The sequence below is a fragment of the Canis lupus genome, chromosome 14 (assembly GCF_003254725.2).
Source record: "Canis lupus dingo isolate Sandy chromosome 14, ASM325472v2, whole genome shotgun sequence".
Lineage (NCBI taxonomy): Eukaryota > Metazoa > Chordata > Mammalia > Carnivora > Canidae > Canis > Canis lupus.
The window spans coordinates 39,937,979-39,956,831 of NC_064256.1; the positions used below are offsets into that span (position 1 = coordinate 39,937,979).

General features: G+C 33.3%; 1 protein-coding gene across 3 annotated transcripts in view; it reads right to left on the reverse strand.

The window, feature by feature from the left end:
- Positions 1-18,853, reverse strand: part of SKAP2 (src kinase associated phosphoprotein 2) — a 178,023-nt gene that overhangs the window by 154,360 nt on the left and 4,810 nt on the right. For all 3 annotated transcript variants that reach the window (XM_025464447.3, XM_025464446.3, XM_025464448.3), the window contains exons 2-4: positions 13,812-13,917; positions 13,200-13,225; positions 4,800-4,907 (exon numbers count right to left, since the gene is read on the reverse strand). In XM_025464447.3, the coding sequence (XP_025320232.1) occupies positions 4,800-4,907; positions 13,200-13,225; positions 13,812-13,917 (240 nt within the window). The remainder of the gene's footprint in view (positions 1-4,799; positions 4,908-13,199; positions 13,226-13,811; positions 13,918-18,853) is intronic.

Here is an 18,853-nt window from a genome sequence, read left to right on the forward strand (position 1 = left end):
ACAGAAGGACTAGAGCAATCACTTTTCTTATATTGCTATAACACACACAAGCTAGCAATTGGTATACTGAAATAACAAAAAAAAAGTAAAAAAAAAAATAAAAAACCCTCAAGTGCAACAGTAATGCATGCTATGTACACAAAGATATATGCAAACTTCAAACTAGTCTAAATTCTCAGAATAAAATTTTAAAATAGGAGTTTAAGTATCAAAAATCACATACTATGTGATACTATGGTAGAAAAACCATTACCCTAAATGGTAAGTTATTGAAGGAACCTTTTTTCTCCTGATTTTAAACATTGTTTCATATTCTACCAGAATCCAGAGAAAAGTAAAGCATCTATTGCTTGGCTTTTACAAGAACAGATTAGTGCTAAACCTAATTTTCCACAAAATGATATATTCCTCAAACATTTGGTGTGCAATGTGTAGAAATTTACACATTAAATTTATGTGTGTGCACATCGATGGATTTAAATCTAAGCTTGTTTTAGATGCATTGTGAGAGCTCATTATTTACAGGCATCCCAGAGATCATCTTTTTTAAGGCAATCCTTTGGAATAAGTGTTTGTTATGTTTTATAAATCCAAATTTTCATACACTAGATTTTCTTAAAGTATACCAAAAAAGAAAAAAAATCACTATTTACTATTATAAGTTATTATCAAGACATCTTAGCCCTTTTTTCTTAATCCCTAAGCTTTAAAAAATAGTTCCATTCCTAAACCAAGATTTTTTTCATATAAAAGCTATGTCCTTGCAATGCCTACAGTTTTCAGTATCCTATACTTGGGAATTTTTAGTTAGGAAGATACCAGGACAATAAATGACTGCTTTATATCTTTAGCTTCATTTTAGCCTTCCTATATTCACACCCTAGAGGTTCCAGATTCTTATCCACAAAGTGATTATGGTTTAGGACTGAATCAGATTTGTAACAAATGTCCACTGGGATTCTTCGACCTATCATCGACGGGTAGAGCCAATATATGTCTTCTAGCTCATCGAATCTGTTCACCTCACCTCAGGGACTTTTCACAATGCTACATGGTTAGAAGCCTTCTTTCACAAATGGCAAAAATGAATGAAAAATGATTTCAGAACAGAAAAATGGAAACCCAAGTCACTATAAAGTGTCTAAAAGCTACCCTGCATCTCTTACCTTAGTGAGTGAGATGCAGGGTAGCTAAGTTAGAATACTTAGTGCCCAAGCCAGCATTCTAACATATGTACAATAAGGGATATTCTTCTTTAAGGTTCAGAGTTTGATTTTCTCTAATTTTATCTGATTACTGACATGTACCATATATATTACCACTTCTATATATCCAGTCACACAATACAATAAAACTTCTAACAGCGATCTAGTATGGAAACCATTATGATTTGTTTCAAATTTCCCAGAAAGAGATAAGGTGCAAAGTTAATAAAATGAAATTTCTAGTAATTATAATTTTTTATAAATATTACCAACATCAAAATGAAACTAACAGCAGTCATGCAATTGTGCATAAATAAAATAGACTCTTACTGTTTTTCTTAAAAGCTAATTTTGCATGTCACTCTCTCCTTTTTTTGCTATTGTCTTAAAATGTATTTCCCCTCAAGAAATAAAAAGTGTTTCCAAAGAGAGAGAAGAAAAAATTACAATATTTTTATGCTACAAACTATACAAAAATCTGTCACCATCTATGTTGCAATTCCAGTCATCAATAAGGTACTTTTTTTCGATGCACCATTCAAAAATCAATTATATCAACTCTTTTGTATAGAGAAGCAGCACACCTTTCAGGCAACTAGTATTAATGAGTAGACATGACTATAGAATCTCCATCTGTTTCTCTGACAAAGCTGTGGCTACTCTAGTCTCTCATTGAAATTCCATTAATCTGGTGTACCAAGGTCCAATGCGAAAATCAAAACTCCATCTAACCCTTTATCAGCTCACAATAACCTACAAGTGAACTCTGCCTGTTAGCATGCAGCAAGTTATGATTTTGCTATCAATCAGGCAGTTGGCCAATAAAAAAAAAAAAAGGCAGGCTGGAAACAGTGTGTCTGGCAGGATTTGAAGACTTTGTTTTTGTTTTCTGTTTTCATCCCCTTTCAATTTCTATAGGGTGTCTGGACCTTGTGAGATTATGCATTATTCTCCTTGGCTGTGATTTAATTGCTACCAGCAATCAAGTCGAAGCATCACTGAAGTGTGCTTGAATTTCATTAGAAGATATAACTTATGCTACTTTCCTACAGTACCTAATAAACCATAAAGAAACCAAAACACATATGGCTTGAGGGAATAACTGGAAAATTAGGTAGCCATTTGGGAACTGAGTGAACTTTTGAACCAGAGGAACAGAGAAAAAGAAATATTAAAGGAAAAGACAGACTTAGAATGCACACAAAGATGTGCAGGTTTGACCTTTTCAGTACCTTGAAAATTACATTAGCATTATGAAAAATACATATCATGTTTAGAGTTTATAATCCATCAAAGTTCAGATACTTTGTTAGTTCCTACCATAAGGTAAAAGTCAAAAGGACAAAACAACAATCTGATTTGACAAAAGGCCTTTTGGTGACCTGTGCTAATTTAGTTATACTTATTGTTAAATGCATTATCTTTTTATAATTAATATATCATTAGACTGAGGTCCCATAATTAAGGAAAATTTATTCGGCAAGGGAAAGAGGACACATACTAAACCTACTTTAAAAGGAGAGAAAGTGATATGACTAGATGACATTTCAGAGTGGAAATTAAAAGTCCTAGTGGTAGTTTTTAAATTAATTTAAAATATTCTTAGAAAAAATAAATAAATAAATAAAATAAAATAAAATAAAATATTCTTAGAAGAGAATGTAAACTATCATATATGGGATTTTTTTCTATACCCAAAATTAATAATACTAAAAAGTTAAATTTTCAATCTGCTTAAGAATCGCTTATACCAACACTAATGAAAATGTACCTATATTTAACAAAAAATTTAATGCTATACATAAATATGTTATTAAATAATATTCAAATACTGATAATGTAACCTTTTAACAATAAATCTTTTTCATGCTATTGATGTATTTCCTATATGTTTGATTATGAAAACAAACATGATAAATTATTTACTCGTAATAAAGAAAATATAATAATTATGCAAATGTATTATAATTTATAACAATTCACTTTTTCTAACAAAACACTAGCTCTCATAGATATTTAATTATTGGATTTCTTAGATTATATTTTTTAAGAATGTACATAGTGTACTCCCTTATACTTCAAAATTTATGCTATTTTTTTAAAACTCTGAGTATATACATTCCATGAACATTTTGTGTGTGTGCATATATATCCTCTCAAGTATAAATATTCTATCTCTGTATGTTGTATACATATACACACATACTCATGTCTATCTACCAACACCTAAGAGAAGCAAAACAAATCATTGTAATGTATCTGAAAAATAGTTCAACTCAAATAATAATTCACAGTTTTGCCTGAAAATATTATTTCATCAATTATAAAACATTTTCTAGTAGCAATGCTTTTGAAGACCAGGTTAGGAAGGGTAATAATGTTCTGTTTCAGATAATAAGTGTGACTGAAGAGAAATGTGCATCTTTTAAAAAAAATAGGGAATATGAGGGAAAGAAATCTCTTTCTCCAAAAACAGAAATTAAATGTTTGCCAAAATGTAAAATTCAACATAAAATGGATATGATTATTATTGCTACACATTGTACAAAGTTCTGAATATAAAAAAAAAGATTGTGTTGTTCTGAATCAGTGGTTAGAATGTTTATCACTTATGCATGTACTTGACTTATCCCTGTTCTGCAATAGACATAATTTTATACCTCATAAAAGCAATTTATGTTTCCAAAGGGAATAATCTGGATAACATAAAATGTGGAGTGCTCTGTTGCAGGAAGCATATTTTCATTCAGCAATTGTATTTAGAGATGGAACTGCACAGTTTGATCATCATACAGTGGCAGAAGGCATTATTCATTTCTGTGTCTCCGTGAAACTTTGAGTGCCACGAATTAATATGCATGGCTAATTTATCGATACACATTCTTAATTTATAACTATATATCACCCTTATAAGGTCTATAGAATGCAGATGCACTCAACTGGCTATAACAGAGAAAACACACACTACACTTTTAAAAGCAAGTTTCAAAACTTTACTGAGTTTTTAAAAATTACAAAGAGATAAACAATCAACTTTATTACTAATTCAATTAATACAAAACATTATGATATTATTCCATATTGTGGGGTATTTTTAGGTGACATCCAGAAAAATGAAAATGTGTATTAAAAGAAACATTTGATGAAAACCTGTCTTAATGTGAGAAGGCAATGTAAGAATAATTAATTTAATATTTTATGAACTCATTTTATATGGAGTTTTCAAAAAAAGAGATCAAAAATCTTTTTCATTATTTATAAAATAAATAATACAAGAAGCCATTCAGCAGCACAATAAAATTAAGCAAGAATCTGATAATATTAAATTAACCAACAAACTTAGTAATAATATTCACACAATGATGTAAACACTCTTAAAAATTCTAGTAAAGAAAATTTCCTAGGAAAGGAAGGAACTACATACTTAAGAAAACCACTAGAGAGAGCTCTTCTGTTCCTTAAAAGGTTCTGGTAAAGGTAAGTTAACTGAAGCCTCTGCACTTACTGCTTTCTGACAAGATCATCACCTCTACACATTGTATTGTCTTGTGCTGGAATGTCAAGAGGTATATCCGACAGCAAAATATCACATACCTTCAGAGTGGGCTTCATCATCTTTATCATATCTTTCTGAGGCTAATGACATAGTGTCTGAAGCCCCAGCAAAAGGGTCATCATATTCTTCTCCATCTTCTGCATCACCTATAGAAGAATCAGAGAAGAGCCTTTTATAAATTAGCCATCTTAAAGAAAATGCTACTTTGTCAAAAGAGGTAAATTTTACTATTAACACCTAGTCATTGCCATGGAAAAACAGAGTAAAAACAGGTTCTATTTTAATGTATATCCAGAGTAAATTAAATAAAGTAAGAGTTTCTGATAATCAGTGGACAACTGCTTATTTCTGACACAAAAGGATACAAGTTCCAAAATTATGATAGTCTCTACAAAGATGAATACAAAAAAGTAGAAGCAGGGTAAAACAGTGTATCCAAAACAAACAAACAAAAGAAACAGAACCAAAGTAATGAAGACAAGTAGCAAAAAATAATGATAATAAATGGAAAGTACAAAAAAGAAAATAATTCAAGTTAAGTCCACTTATCTACTCAATAATTTGAAAAGTTGTAATGAGAAATTGATAATTCAAAGCCATATGAACATCTTATATTTTCATGAAAAATCACAGGGTTACATTACAGTAGATTAAAAATACTCAGTTTCATTTTCAAGAGCAGGAATTCTTTATGGGAAAAACTACTTTAAAACTCATATAACCCTTTTAAGTTCAAAAAAAGTGATTTACAATTTGACACCTTCGATTTTCATTCAGTGACACATTACCATTTTTTTAATGTTCTAGCCAGTTTTCTACATGATTTCCAAATCCTAGGTTGGCTGGTTGGTTTGAAGTCATTTAATCCCTACCATAAAATGTTGTGGTTTGGGTTTTTCCACATAGTCATTTAGAATAATTTTTTTAAAAAAGAGTGAATCATATATTTGCTAGCCTGGTTACATATAAGCACTCATTTTTCAACCATATATAACCATATCCAAAGAAAATTCAATAAAATTGAAAAAATGTATGCTTAATACTGTTATCAGTTGTCTGTCAACAATTCAAGAGGAAACTGGCTACCTCAGGGGTTACCCAAAAAGCATGATGAAAATCTCCATGGGAATCCTAGAGAACCTACAGTATTACTTTTAGACCATGGTTGCTGAGTAGATCCAGATTAAAGCTACTAGTTTCTCAAAAAAAAAAAAAAAAAAAAAAAAAAATCTATATCCTCTGACATCCATTTAATGGGTGGCACCCTATTTTTCACCATATTTTTGGTAGAGGAAATAGTTCCTTTCAAAACACTGTCAAAGTAATTTTTAAAAATCAATATCCATCTCTATTTCTTTATAATTTTCGCATTTCATCGGCATCCATCTTCCTTATCCTGAAAAAGATAGGGATATCTCCCATCAAAGCAAAAAGAGCAGAATATAGAAAACTAGCTTACTGTTCTTAGTAATTCCACCACCAGGTACCATAGGCTGATGTTTCTTCCCCAAATAAAATTCCAAGGAACATGGGTAAATACTATTCATTCTTTAGATCTTAATCTCTTTTTCTTTCAAAATGTTTCGAGTACTTTTTGGAACTTTCAATGATCCCTTACAATATTTCTCTTATGGAAAGGAAAATGCTCTGATTTCAAATATGAGGTAAGAGAGAGCTTCATAAAGTGCTAGTAACAATATGTTCAGACATGGAACGACAGCTTGTGGAATATACAGTAAAGATCACAAAATTCTCAATTGCTCTTTGTTGCTGGAATATCCTTATATTCTTAATAAAGTAAGAATTACTATGGTATGAATTTTCTAAGGATATCTCATATCATGAACTATAAAATAAATTTTGTTGTGAAAAAAGCATCAGAATACCTCAAATATATTACTTGAGCTTAGCACTCAGCATATTATATTATTATGAATATAAAAATACAAGAGTAAAACCAATGAACACATGGAAATGATTTTGAAAAAGAGTCATATGTTCAGGCTTACATCTATTAAACTCTATGTGGAAATACACAGAAAAAAATAAAAGTTAAAAAGTTTTGAAAAATTAAGATGTTATCTTTTGATAATATCCATTACATATTTTTATAAGTGTATCCATGTATATACACACACACACATGCACACACCAATCTATATTTCTATATATATGATCACATCAAAAGATCATTATTAAAGCCATAAATTAAATAATATTTAATATAACTTAAGAATACTTTTATACAACTGGGTTACTAACATGTTAAAGACTTCTGTGGTTTTCATGCTTTTTTTAAAAAAAAGAAGCCTTTTGTATTATTTATTAAAGTGAAATTGTCTTTAGTTTACCATTCTAAGAACTGTAACTCATTTCAAATGTTTTTGTAATTAATATAATTTATATTTATCGAATATAAAATAAATCAAATGCTGCTGACTTCATTTCCCTACCTCCCCTCCTTTTTTTCCTCATTTTTAAATTCCGTTGAATTAACTCAGAAAGTAAAAAACACGATTTTTTTAAATCTCTGTAGTATCTACATAGGGTTATTCCCTTTCCAACCTGCATAAAGTTAAAAGGACACATCATTGCTCAAAATGGTCTTCTTCTTTTTACTGCTGTTCCAATGATGATCCATCCCTTTTCCTCCTTCCCAATTATTTTTTTTCAACCCAAGAAAGAGCTGTACTATCAGGACCTTTAATTGAACACAGGGGTCGCTGTTGAGTAGTGCAAAGCTTTTCTTTTTCCTCCCCAGGGGCTGAGTATTTGCAGCTATACCTGCAAAGACTTCTATAAATTAAAAGGTAAATGTTCAACTTGTGTTTATGTAATAGAAAACTGAACTCCAAAGCAACAATGGGCATCAGGTAAACGTATCCAATACAATTTACAGACATAATTGAAAGCATTACAGCCTAATCAGACATCTAAAAGAAAAGCATGCTCAAATGAAATGTCTACAGAATCATTAGTTGGCAGCCATTCTATTACAATCACACATAATGTCAGTGGTGCCTTGAGCCTGTGCCAATGACAACAGCATAAATTTTGCATCTCATTTCTGTGGTCATAAAATTAATGATCAGTTTAAAAATACTTCTTTGTAAAAGTTATTGCGCAAAGACAAGACATGAATGTGTCCCTGTTATGTACTCACAAGGATAATTATGGGGTTGTTGCTCATTAATACTGTTTCTTGTTTCCCTAGAAAACCATTTGATTTATCCCACAACTTTTAAAAGTTTAATTAACGATACAAAGTTAACAGTCTAAAAGACAATGATCCAAGACTTCCCCTTCTATAATTTCAGTGACAACTTAAATATCACAGCAAAATCAAAGCTGAATCTTACCACAGCTGCATATATCTCTGATTAACATTTTTAAGTTTATAATAGTTAAGTTCAAATCACCATTATTCCTTCCTTGTTACATTGTTCATTATCAATTAACATTTTCCTAAATGCCTGTAAATGAAGCCCACCATCAGCTGAACAGTCATGGCCTCTACCACTGCTGAAGGTGATTGAACCAATTTACGGTTTGTTTTGTCAAAAACGGTCCTAGCTGAAACACAATCAGGTAAGCATTAAACTAAATAATATACCTAAAACTTAGGTGATAGTCTTTTCCTCTTTAGAACATGAAAGACAAACTTGAGGAGAAAAATGACTTGAGTGAAAACAAATTAATTTCTAATTCTCTACTCTGTTCAGTAGTCCAAATTAATTTCTCAAGTAGTAACATACAATTAAACAGAATTTAACATTCAACTTGTCATTTCTTAAGGGAATCTGTAGTTTAATTCTTAAAACTTTGAAAGATTTAGATCACAAGGAAGGAGATTCTGTTCATAACTCATCTGCAACAGGAGAGCTTAATAGCATGCAAATATGAGGTGGAGCTTTACAATAAGGATATTTCTCAAGCACTACCTCTGAAATATATTTCTACTACTATAGGACCCATAATTTCAGACATCCTTAACATATTTGTACAAGGCCAGAGATGGGCAGGGGAAGGGGGCAGAAGGGTGCTCAAGTTATTTGCTCAGATTTCATTGGTGGGATAACTTTCAACCGAACAGATATACTATGTTAGAAAGGGTAAAAGAAAGGAAATTAAACATCATCCAAACTTTTGACTTTTCTACTGTTCTTAAAGAACAAACTATAATGAATCCCTCCTTACCTAACAGTCTATTTTAAAAAGGCACTTTAGTCCACTAATAAACTTAATAATACAAATTAGGTCAAAGGAAATTGTTAAGTAAATCTGAATATTTGACAATATCAATGAAGTCTCAAGGACAAAATTGATTACATAATTTTTTTTAATTAGAGGAAAATGTTTCAAAGAAGAAAATGAGAGCTTTTTAGCTATAGCATCTAAAGGGAATTGAAAGCAATATAAACATGTTTTTAAGCAATAGACAGTAAAATTTTACAAATTTGAAAACATTCTCTTGAAATATTTATCTCATGTTAATATGTCCTTCTTTCCCCCAAAATTATTTTAAAACTGAAAAATAAATCAAGATCAACTTAAATCCTCTTGATAAATGAAATTGAATTGAATTTGAGAATATACATTAATATAATATTTACTGAATGTCAGTAGACATGTGTCATGCATAGATAGGATTTTCACATTATCTTAATCATTCTATAAAGAAATTAATCATATCTAAATTATCACTGGAGGAAAAAAAAGACTAATATAAGGGCAAGATACAAGTAAACTTTTTATCATATACCTAACATATATTAGAAAATTCTGTCCTATACTCAGTCAATAACAGTCTTTACTCAATTAGTAATATATTATCATTTAAAAAATAATTATGGGATGCCTGGGTGTCTCAGCAGTTAAGCGTCTGCCTTTGACCCAGGGTGTGATCCTGGAGCCCCCGGATTGAGGCCCACATTGGGCTCCCTGCATGGAGCCTGCTTCTCCCTCTGCCTGTGTCTCTGCCTCTCTCTCTGTCTCTCTCATAATAAATGAATAAAATCTTTTAAAAATAAATAAAATAAAATAATAAAAAAGAATTACTTCAGGTCACATTTAAGGGTCTTAGGACTATGTCACAAGACAGGAACAAATTCTAAAATAATCATAATTCCATTCCAAAATAATTCTGAAAGTAGCATAATTAGTGCATGAAGCCTAAATTCAGGAGTACACTCTATACTATTATCCTATATTGCAACTAAGAACAGGAAACTAGGGATAGTTACCCCATTATGTACAATCACTGAAGGATATGAGAAGCTCTCTCTGGGGCACCTGGGTAGCTCAGCTGGTTAAGCATCTGACTCTTGATTTTGGCTCAGGTCATGATCTCAAGGTCATGAGATCAGGCCCTCAGTTGTGCTCCATGCTCAGCATGGAGTCTGCCTGAGATTTTCTCTCTCCCTCTGCTTCTGCCCCCACCCACTCTAAATAAATAAATAAAGTCTTAAAAAAAGATTCCGTCTCCTTCTCCCTCTGACCCTCCCCAAGTGAGCGCACTCTCTCTCAAATAAATAAATCTTAAAAAAAAAAGAAAGAAAGAAAGAAAGAGCTCTCTATTCTAGATAGAATAGGCAAACTTACAAATAAGTAACAGAGACCAGTCTAAGCAAGATGGGTTCTAGTTGCTTAGATTCAAATCTTTCTTATATACAAGTAAAATTAAGGAACTTAGAAAATCAACTAATAATGTATTCTAAAGTCACAATTTATCAGACCTCAATGGAGAATCTAGACTTGAGTATAGAAGGAGATACAATCAAGATTCCTTAATAAAATAAAGAAATGAAATGGGAACTTTTCAGACAACACCTGAAAATGAATATAAACAGCAAATAGAAAATTAACTTAATTGAACAAGCTTCAATACCTAGAAAGTACTGTAATAAAATAAGTTTCTACAAGTGCAAACTATTCTAACCAAAAATAATAATAATAATACTTTTTTAAAATCCTCTAAGACCTATGCAGCTCAGTGTTTCAACAACTGTATCAATTCAACTAGTTTTAAGAATGAAAAACATTAAACTATAAATTCTGTATTGTTAAATCTCAGGATAAAGAGGTAGTACCTACAGTGTAAGAGGAGGGAGGAGATACATAGAGGAGTAAGGAAGGATAATAAACATCCATGTACATTAAACAAACTAATAATTCACTAATTAGAAATGAATAACTGAATTAATTCATTTTATTTAAGAACTGTTCACCTGGTCCTTTTTTCTTCCATTAATGATATTAAAATGGTATTGAACTGCCACATTAAAAAGACAAAACAGGTGAGATAAATAGGAATATAAAAATAAAATGGAAGAAAATACCCTCTTTTTACTTCATTGTGAGCCCATATTGACCTAAGAGAAAGGGAGAAAAAGAGAGAGAGAAAGAGCAGGAAAACAGCCAAAAGAAATTCTGCCCAGGTCTCCCTGGATAAAGACAACCTAAAACCCTAAAGAGAAAATGTAAGGAAAAAAAAAAAACCAGCACTATTGAAACATATTTAGATGAACCCACTCAATGCAGGGATCTGATAATCACTAATCTGCTATTTAAAAAAAAAAAAAAGATGTGTCTTGAATAATTATTTTGCAACTATTAAGTCTGTACTAGCGTTGCTACTTCTAACTACAGGAATAATTATTTTAGGACAAAGCTGAATATACTTTGAGAGTATAATGGCATAAAATTACTTCACTTCTCATATTTTCCAAGGTATACACCTAATTTATCCACAGGCTTACTTTTAAGCAGGCACTCTTGGTGATTAGTTAAGTCAATACGGGAGTAATGAACTACAAATGACTTATCAGAGAAAGATGGTTATGGGGAATCTGATTTCTGTGCTATTTCAACTCTTATTCTAGGCTCATTTTTCACTTTCTATCAAATACTATATAAATTTCCATTCTCTTTAGAGACAAAGGCTATCTCAGCAATATAATTTTAATATCTACACATCTGAACAAGTCCTAAACCAGAATATCAAAGGCAAAGTTTCCATTGTTATTGAATCATATACAATTCTACAATGACTTCATTATCATGCTTTCTTAGCTTAAAATTTTTTAATGTACAAAAAATTAAGTCACAAGGAGTTTTAATAAATAATCACTGGAACAGAATATGCCTTTTAAGACAGAACCTGAAATCTAGTATTCCTCTATAAATAGCACACTGTATGAAAGTTATAATAAGAATGCATAAATCCATTATTTCTGTATTAAATTAAGCAAAATGCAGTATGATTAAACCCACAGTTGAGTATTGGTTGTGGAGTACAAAGAAGTAGGTATTTGTGGGAAGAGGAGTTTCCTCCTCTTCTCTTTATTTAACAGTTTTACAAATTTGATATGAAAAAAAAATCTCTTCTCATTCCCTCCAGTCACAAGGATCTTGATGATTTAACGTGAAAAGAAACTATGGTTTCCTTTTACCTATTTGGATTTAGGTTTGTCTGGTTAAGTACTTGGTTTATGGAAACTGTCATTACTCTCTTACTTATCAGCGGGCAGAGATAGGAATTACTCTGTGGTATCTGCTAACCCCAGTTAGAAGATGCCATACTATTTTTCCCCAAACCCAGATCCTAACTCCACATAGGTTAGCTGACCTCATGTTGTGACCCTCATACCAGCATCCACAAGCTTCAGGTCATGACCTGCGAATTAGCATCTTGGAAGTAAGGGCCATGCTCAGTTTCCCTTATAGAACCAAAGACATGAAAAAGTAGGAACTTCTATGCACATTTGGTTTTTCAATCCACTAAATAATTATCCTCCAAATCTACAAGAAGTCAATCAGGTTACCAGCACTCTCACATGTTTTGAAAAAATTACATTGAACTCCCTTCTCTGAAAATTTCTATAGCATAATGGACTCATATCAAAAGAATCACAATAAATAAAAATCACCATTTGAAAAAGAATTTACTCATGTTTTTTAACAAAAATTGATACTTATTATTTTTTTAAATTGATACTCTTTAAAAGGCAATTATCCTTTAAAAACATTCCCTATGAGCCCCCAGCCCCAAGGCCCTCCTGATCCCATCACACCTATAGATATGTGTTGAGTAATGTTAGCATGGTATCTCACCTCTGCTTTACCAAATTATTCCACGTGTAATGGCAAGTATATACTTTTCTTTAAAAATTTCTGCCACTTGTAAACATTAAAACACCTAAAAATTTTAAATACCTAAAATTTCTGCATCAGGAGATTGTGCAGAGTAGATTCTGGATATGCTTTTTAATTTTTTTCTCAGCAGGGGGAGCTAGCACTCTCATCTTGAAAGTCTAAGTATACAATATGGAAATTTAAATTTTGATCCCAACTATCAAATTTCAGTATGTTTTAGATTACCCTATTGAACATCTCCACAAGGTAAAAAAACTTCAAGTTTGACAAACTTGAAAATTTACCTTTGTCTTGAAATTCCTGAAGATAGCTGGAAAATAAAGCAAGAATATTCTATCTTAAATGAGGGTTGACAAATCAAAACAAAGTCTATTTGTTTGCAATAATTCAAATCTATTTTAAAATCTATATTATAATCTATTATAAATACACATTTAGAGAAAAAAGTACTTCTTATCTTGAAATGACAATTCCAAAAGGCTTATGGATTTAGTCTTAAAGTATTCTTAAAATCAAAATCTTTAATAGCCACAATATACCTTACATTTATTCATTTCTATATCTAGAGGTATTTATACTAAGATTTTCAACTTACCTTTATCCTATTATTTAAACCAAATATATCCTCAAATAATCAAAATAAACAGTTGGATTTTGTTAGAATGCTTAGAAAAAAATATATAATGAAGAACCTTCACCAAAAAAGGATAATATGATAAGCATGTCGGTTTTAAAAACTTATTATAAAGGACATATTTTTTGTCCTTAAAAAAATTAACACCAATTAAATTAGGACATAAAAAAGGTAATTCCATGATTATTCTTTATTAAAATGTTAACTACAAAGTTCCTTCTAAGTAAGAAATAAGTAATAAAACAGCAAGTAAGTGACTTACGTAGACTTTACATCTTTTATCTTCTTAATAAGGGATTCTCTTTTTTCCTTTGCTTTCTTGGATAAATTTTCCCCTCTCAGTGTGTCTGCCACAAATGTTTCAACATCTAAACCATGAAATATAAGAAATAGAATACAAATTATAGGAAAGAATCATTTTTTGTGAAGACAAATAGGACAATGATTGTTTCTACCCATAAGTGTTAATATCTGTACAATTTGTTACAGTTATTTATCAATCCCAAGCATAACAGTTGAAATATGTTTCAAATACTAAGTTGGATAAATCTGTTCACCACTTAGCTAATAAAATTTGTATGCTCTACTTATGCTTAGCACAGCAAATGCTATTTGGATGTTTGGCATCATTAAACCAGGGAGAAGCACACAAGTTTTAATAAACTATGGTGCCCATAAAACAAATTCTTTCATATAAAAGCAAGCACAGAGCTTTTATGCATGTGTTACTATCATTTTATAGTATTTTGTAAGCTCCTGTATGAACGGGTCATTCACAATATTATATCAATATAAGCTAATGTCTCTGGCAAGGACCTGTTTTTCCCAGTGTAATCCATTTTCAGGTATATGCAATAGTTAATGTTTTCAAGGAAAAAATAAATCCCTTCTAGCCAAGATTCCCAAATCAAACCCTCCTCCTTCCTATTGCCCCACCCATTCTGACCTGCCACCTTCAAATAAAAAAGACAATCTTCTATGTGGCTTTGTGCATTCTTCTTCCTGCCTTGGTATTACCACCTGGAAATATTTCTTTAAATAAAGAAAGAAGTAGCAAAAATAGATTCGTCAACTATTTAAAAATATAGTAACCACGACTATATAATAAGATTTCCATGGCTTCATATAACATTTCCACAAGGCCTCTTTTTTTTTAATTTAGTTAATTTGTAAATTATTCTGCTTTCTAGTTCTCTCTAGTACAAAATTCCAACTAGTCCTTACTTGTTTGATTTTATAATAGCTCCATTCATATTGTTCATGAATCATTGTGCAACTTTAAATTAATTCCATATTCTGAAGTTCAAATCTTACTTTGAGATATCTAATATAAAGGATACCATAAAAAATTTAAAGTAGTTATGACTGTAAACCATCCATATTTCATATTAAAGAAACATACGTATGTTTTACTTTCTTTTTATTTAACTACTTTGACTCCTAACACACTGATAAAAAGACGGTACCAAAGCATATGATAATAGTATATGTTAATTAATTCAAAGCATTAGAACAGTCTTTCAATTGTACTTATAATTAACAATTTAAAACCTAGTATTTGAGATAGAATGTTGTAATTGATTTTAAATTCTTGATTACAATAGTATCTTTATCCAATAGGCAATAAAACTGTTATCCCATACAGTCATAATAAATGTATAAGGTAATTTTTCACTAAATCAATATGACAAGTGAAAGAATTAAAATTTAATCTTGGAATAATTTTTTTTAAATAGCTTTCTGTTTTAAAGTCCATTAATGACTGTTACAAGTAAGCATCAAAACGAAATGAAAGCAAAATGCCACAGCTTCTCTTCCCTTGAGCCAGCTATATTTTGAAGAAGGGGGCATAGAGACATAATCCATAACCAGTCCAAATTAGACTCAGACTTCTAAAGTGAGTTCAAAAAAAAAAAAAAATGAGACTTAAAAAAAAAAAAAAAAAGCACCTCCTCTAAACTCTTTAAATTTTGTACCCAGAGAAATGAGCAACCTTGGGACATTCAGACCACAGCTGAAATGGAAAAGATCACTGGGTTTTCTGAGATGGTTACAATAAATCTACTAAGAAAGTGGAATAAGGGAAGGAGTAGCATCACTACTGCTGATTCTTTCTTCCAGCTGGACTCAATACTTGGGAGACTCGGGCACAATGATTGGTGAATGGTCTGCTTAATGTTACTTTCACTCAGTGTTTGTCTTTAATTCCCCTATCCACAAGTATTTAATTGCCTATTTTACATTTTCATTACACAATCCAAATTTAAACAAACAGGATCTATTTTCTATCTCCGGAAGCAATAACAGAAGGAATTACAGCCCAAGAGTTATTTCTTTAAAAGGTCGTTTCAGTTCTATAGAAACTCAGAAAACATAAAAAGCTGCAATGCTCTACATAGGGCTTCCTAATGCTCCAAAAAAATACTTTTAAAACTGTGACCCATGCTCTGTGATAAGGAAATGCTTGTTGCAAGAGTGTGTGAGACTGCAAGAAGAATCGTGTTATTTGTTTGGTGGGGGGGGGGAGAGATTCAGAGATGGAGCAAGGGAAAAGATCTATATTTTCCGAGCAGTCTTGATGTATTTATTCTTAAACTAATCCCTGAAAGGGAATAAGGCAACTAAAAAGATTTAATAAACACGGGGGGGGGGGCTATAAATTATTTCCTAAGGAGACGTGAAAGTGTAAGAACTGTTTTTGCTGCTTTCTTGTGGGGGTTTTTTCCCCTCTTTTTGAACATATAAGAACTTTAAAGCAGAATTGATTCCTGAAATTTTTGTTGGTGTGCACCGATTCAGTCGGTTTTGAAGTTTTTTAAAATCTGGATTTTTTCTTAAAATCCACATTGTGCCCATTTATTTTCGAATTGAACAAAACCAGTGTCTCCCAGGCACCGGACACCCCCTGGATGTGCGAGGGGACCTTCGGCCGCCACCCTGCGCAAAGCAGGGACCCCGCTCGCCCTGCACCAAGACCCGGCGAGCGCAGAGAAGTTGCTGGGGCTTTCCTGGGAGACCCTCCCTTCGGCTCTGCGGTCCTCGAACCCCGGACACTTGGGAGTGCTGAACCCCAGGGTTCCCGTCATCGGAGCTGTGAGCCCGGAGCCCTGGGTTTGGGGCAGCGCCCTCGCCAGACAAATGGGACTGGATCTGCGGCTTTGTAGCTCAGAGCCAGGGTAATATTTCAAAAGCGGGCAATAAAAGTCCTGGACGAATCAAGCGCTCCTCTGGCTGGTTGGAAAAGAGATTTGAAGCTTTTTATCGTGCTCGGAGCAGCCCTGCAAACCACAAGCTAGCGAGCGCGTTAGCCCTCTCCTACCTTCCCTTGGGGGTCGTGCCCCTCGCTTACTCCGTAGATTTCCCTGGCTGCAGACCGCCTGCAATTCGGGGAAGCCTAATCCGATTGCGAGAAAAGGTCAGCCTGCCTCCTCCCTAGCCTCTGGCCTGGCGGGTTAGAATTCCTCTTCCTCGGAGGGAGGGGTCTCCACTCACGCACGCATGCATCGAAGCTTGGGGACCGGCCGGCCGGCGTGGAGAAAGCAGGGTTCCCGGGAGCCCCGACGCGGCAGGTCGGACCCACACCACCACCCCGCCCGCGGCCGCGCACTCCGCAGGTCGGCGCCGGGCACCAGCCCCAGAAGGGGCCGCAACTCCGTCAGCCTCTGCCCCCAGTCACCATCACCGGGGAAAAAGTTCTCCCGGGGGCTGTAAACGTGGTGGTGGGTTTTGCTCCTTTTACACCTTAACACTGTCAAGAATAAACCTTATCTCCCAGCTCAACTGTAAAGATCTGAGAAGATGAGACGTACAACTGCTCTGTAGCTAACTGGTAAGGTCTGAAAACAAAATTAAAAGATGACATCATGTCTTGGCTCAGCAATTTCCAGCAGTTTAAGTTAGAAATCTCTCAAAAGCCATCACAACCCCTAAGAGGCAAACACAGCACACACCAAACCACCGAATGGTACTCTAATTTTCCCTTTTTTTTTTCTTTTTTCTGTAGGTCTGGATCTCCAGAAAAACTGCCCAACCCCCACACCTTCCCCTACAGTCCAAGGAGCTAGGACAGGTATCTAATACACACACACACACACACACAAGGACAGGTATTTAATACACACACACACACACACACACACAGGAATGTTAACTGCTTTCTACCACCGTCCATATGGATCACACAGGGAAAAACTTGAAACCACACAAGGTTCAAAGTTTTTAAATTCTTGCAAATGAAAAAATAAACTGCCACCTTTTCAAAGCTCAGCACACAGGTTCCCACTTTTGAAGAAAGCTGAGATTTGGCCACTTGCCTTCACCATCCTTCACCAGCAAGCAGCCTGGAATATGACTTCCTGGGAGGCTGTAAATAAGTCACAAAGGTAACACCTGATGCCTTCTGCCTCCTTCTGCCACCTAATACCACCCTGAGATGGCACGCCTGCAGATACACACACACACACACACACACAGCCTTTGTGATGGCCTGAATTGTATTGGGGGGGGGACAAGAATTGGACTGAATCCACTACTGATTTGCTCAGCTCCAGATCAATAACATAAGTATAAAACCAATTACACCTCACCTGCAAATGGCTTTACTTACTTAATTCCACATCCTTCTCTACTTTATGAATTGGGCCCGGTTTCACTATGTATTCACTAAGGTACTATTGCCAGACTTAATACGGTAAGAATCTTAGCCAAACTTTAAGCTGACATCAGAAATAATAATAATAATAATAATAATAATAATAATAATAATAATAAGCTTTTCTTCTCTGTTAAAGGGGAAGGTACAGTCTGACCAAACACTACTGGTAAAAAAAAAAAAAAAAAAAAACATAAAAATCAATTAGACTGGGCATATGTAGATCAATGGAGCCAATGCCCAAAGTTGGAAAATGGCTAAGTGAAAAGTTATTGATTCTCTGGTCAATGTCTTCCCTTGATTACCTAGCATTTTTACAGGTTACGGTTGAACTGTGGATCTTCCAAACATGGAAGAAGAGACATGAACAAGTACAAGGAGTTCTCACAGTACAGTAAGTAAAACATCCCTGAGTCTTACAATCCAATCATCTGACAAAATTTTCAAAATTGGCTTTGGAGGCTAAATGATTTATTTTGATAGAAAACTGGGCTGAAGAATACAGATGAGCATCTTTCACCTCTAAAAGATGGCTCTTGATAAATAACACCTTATAATAATCAAAATCTTTTACCACGCATTTTCAAAGAAACCACAGTGAGTAACACATTAGTCTGAGATTTACAGTATATTCACTGTTAGGTAGCATCTAT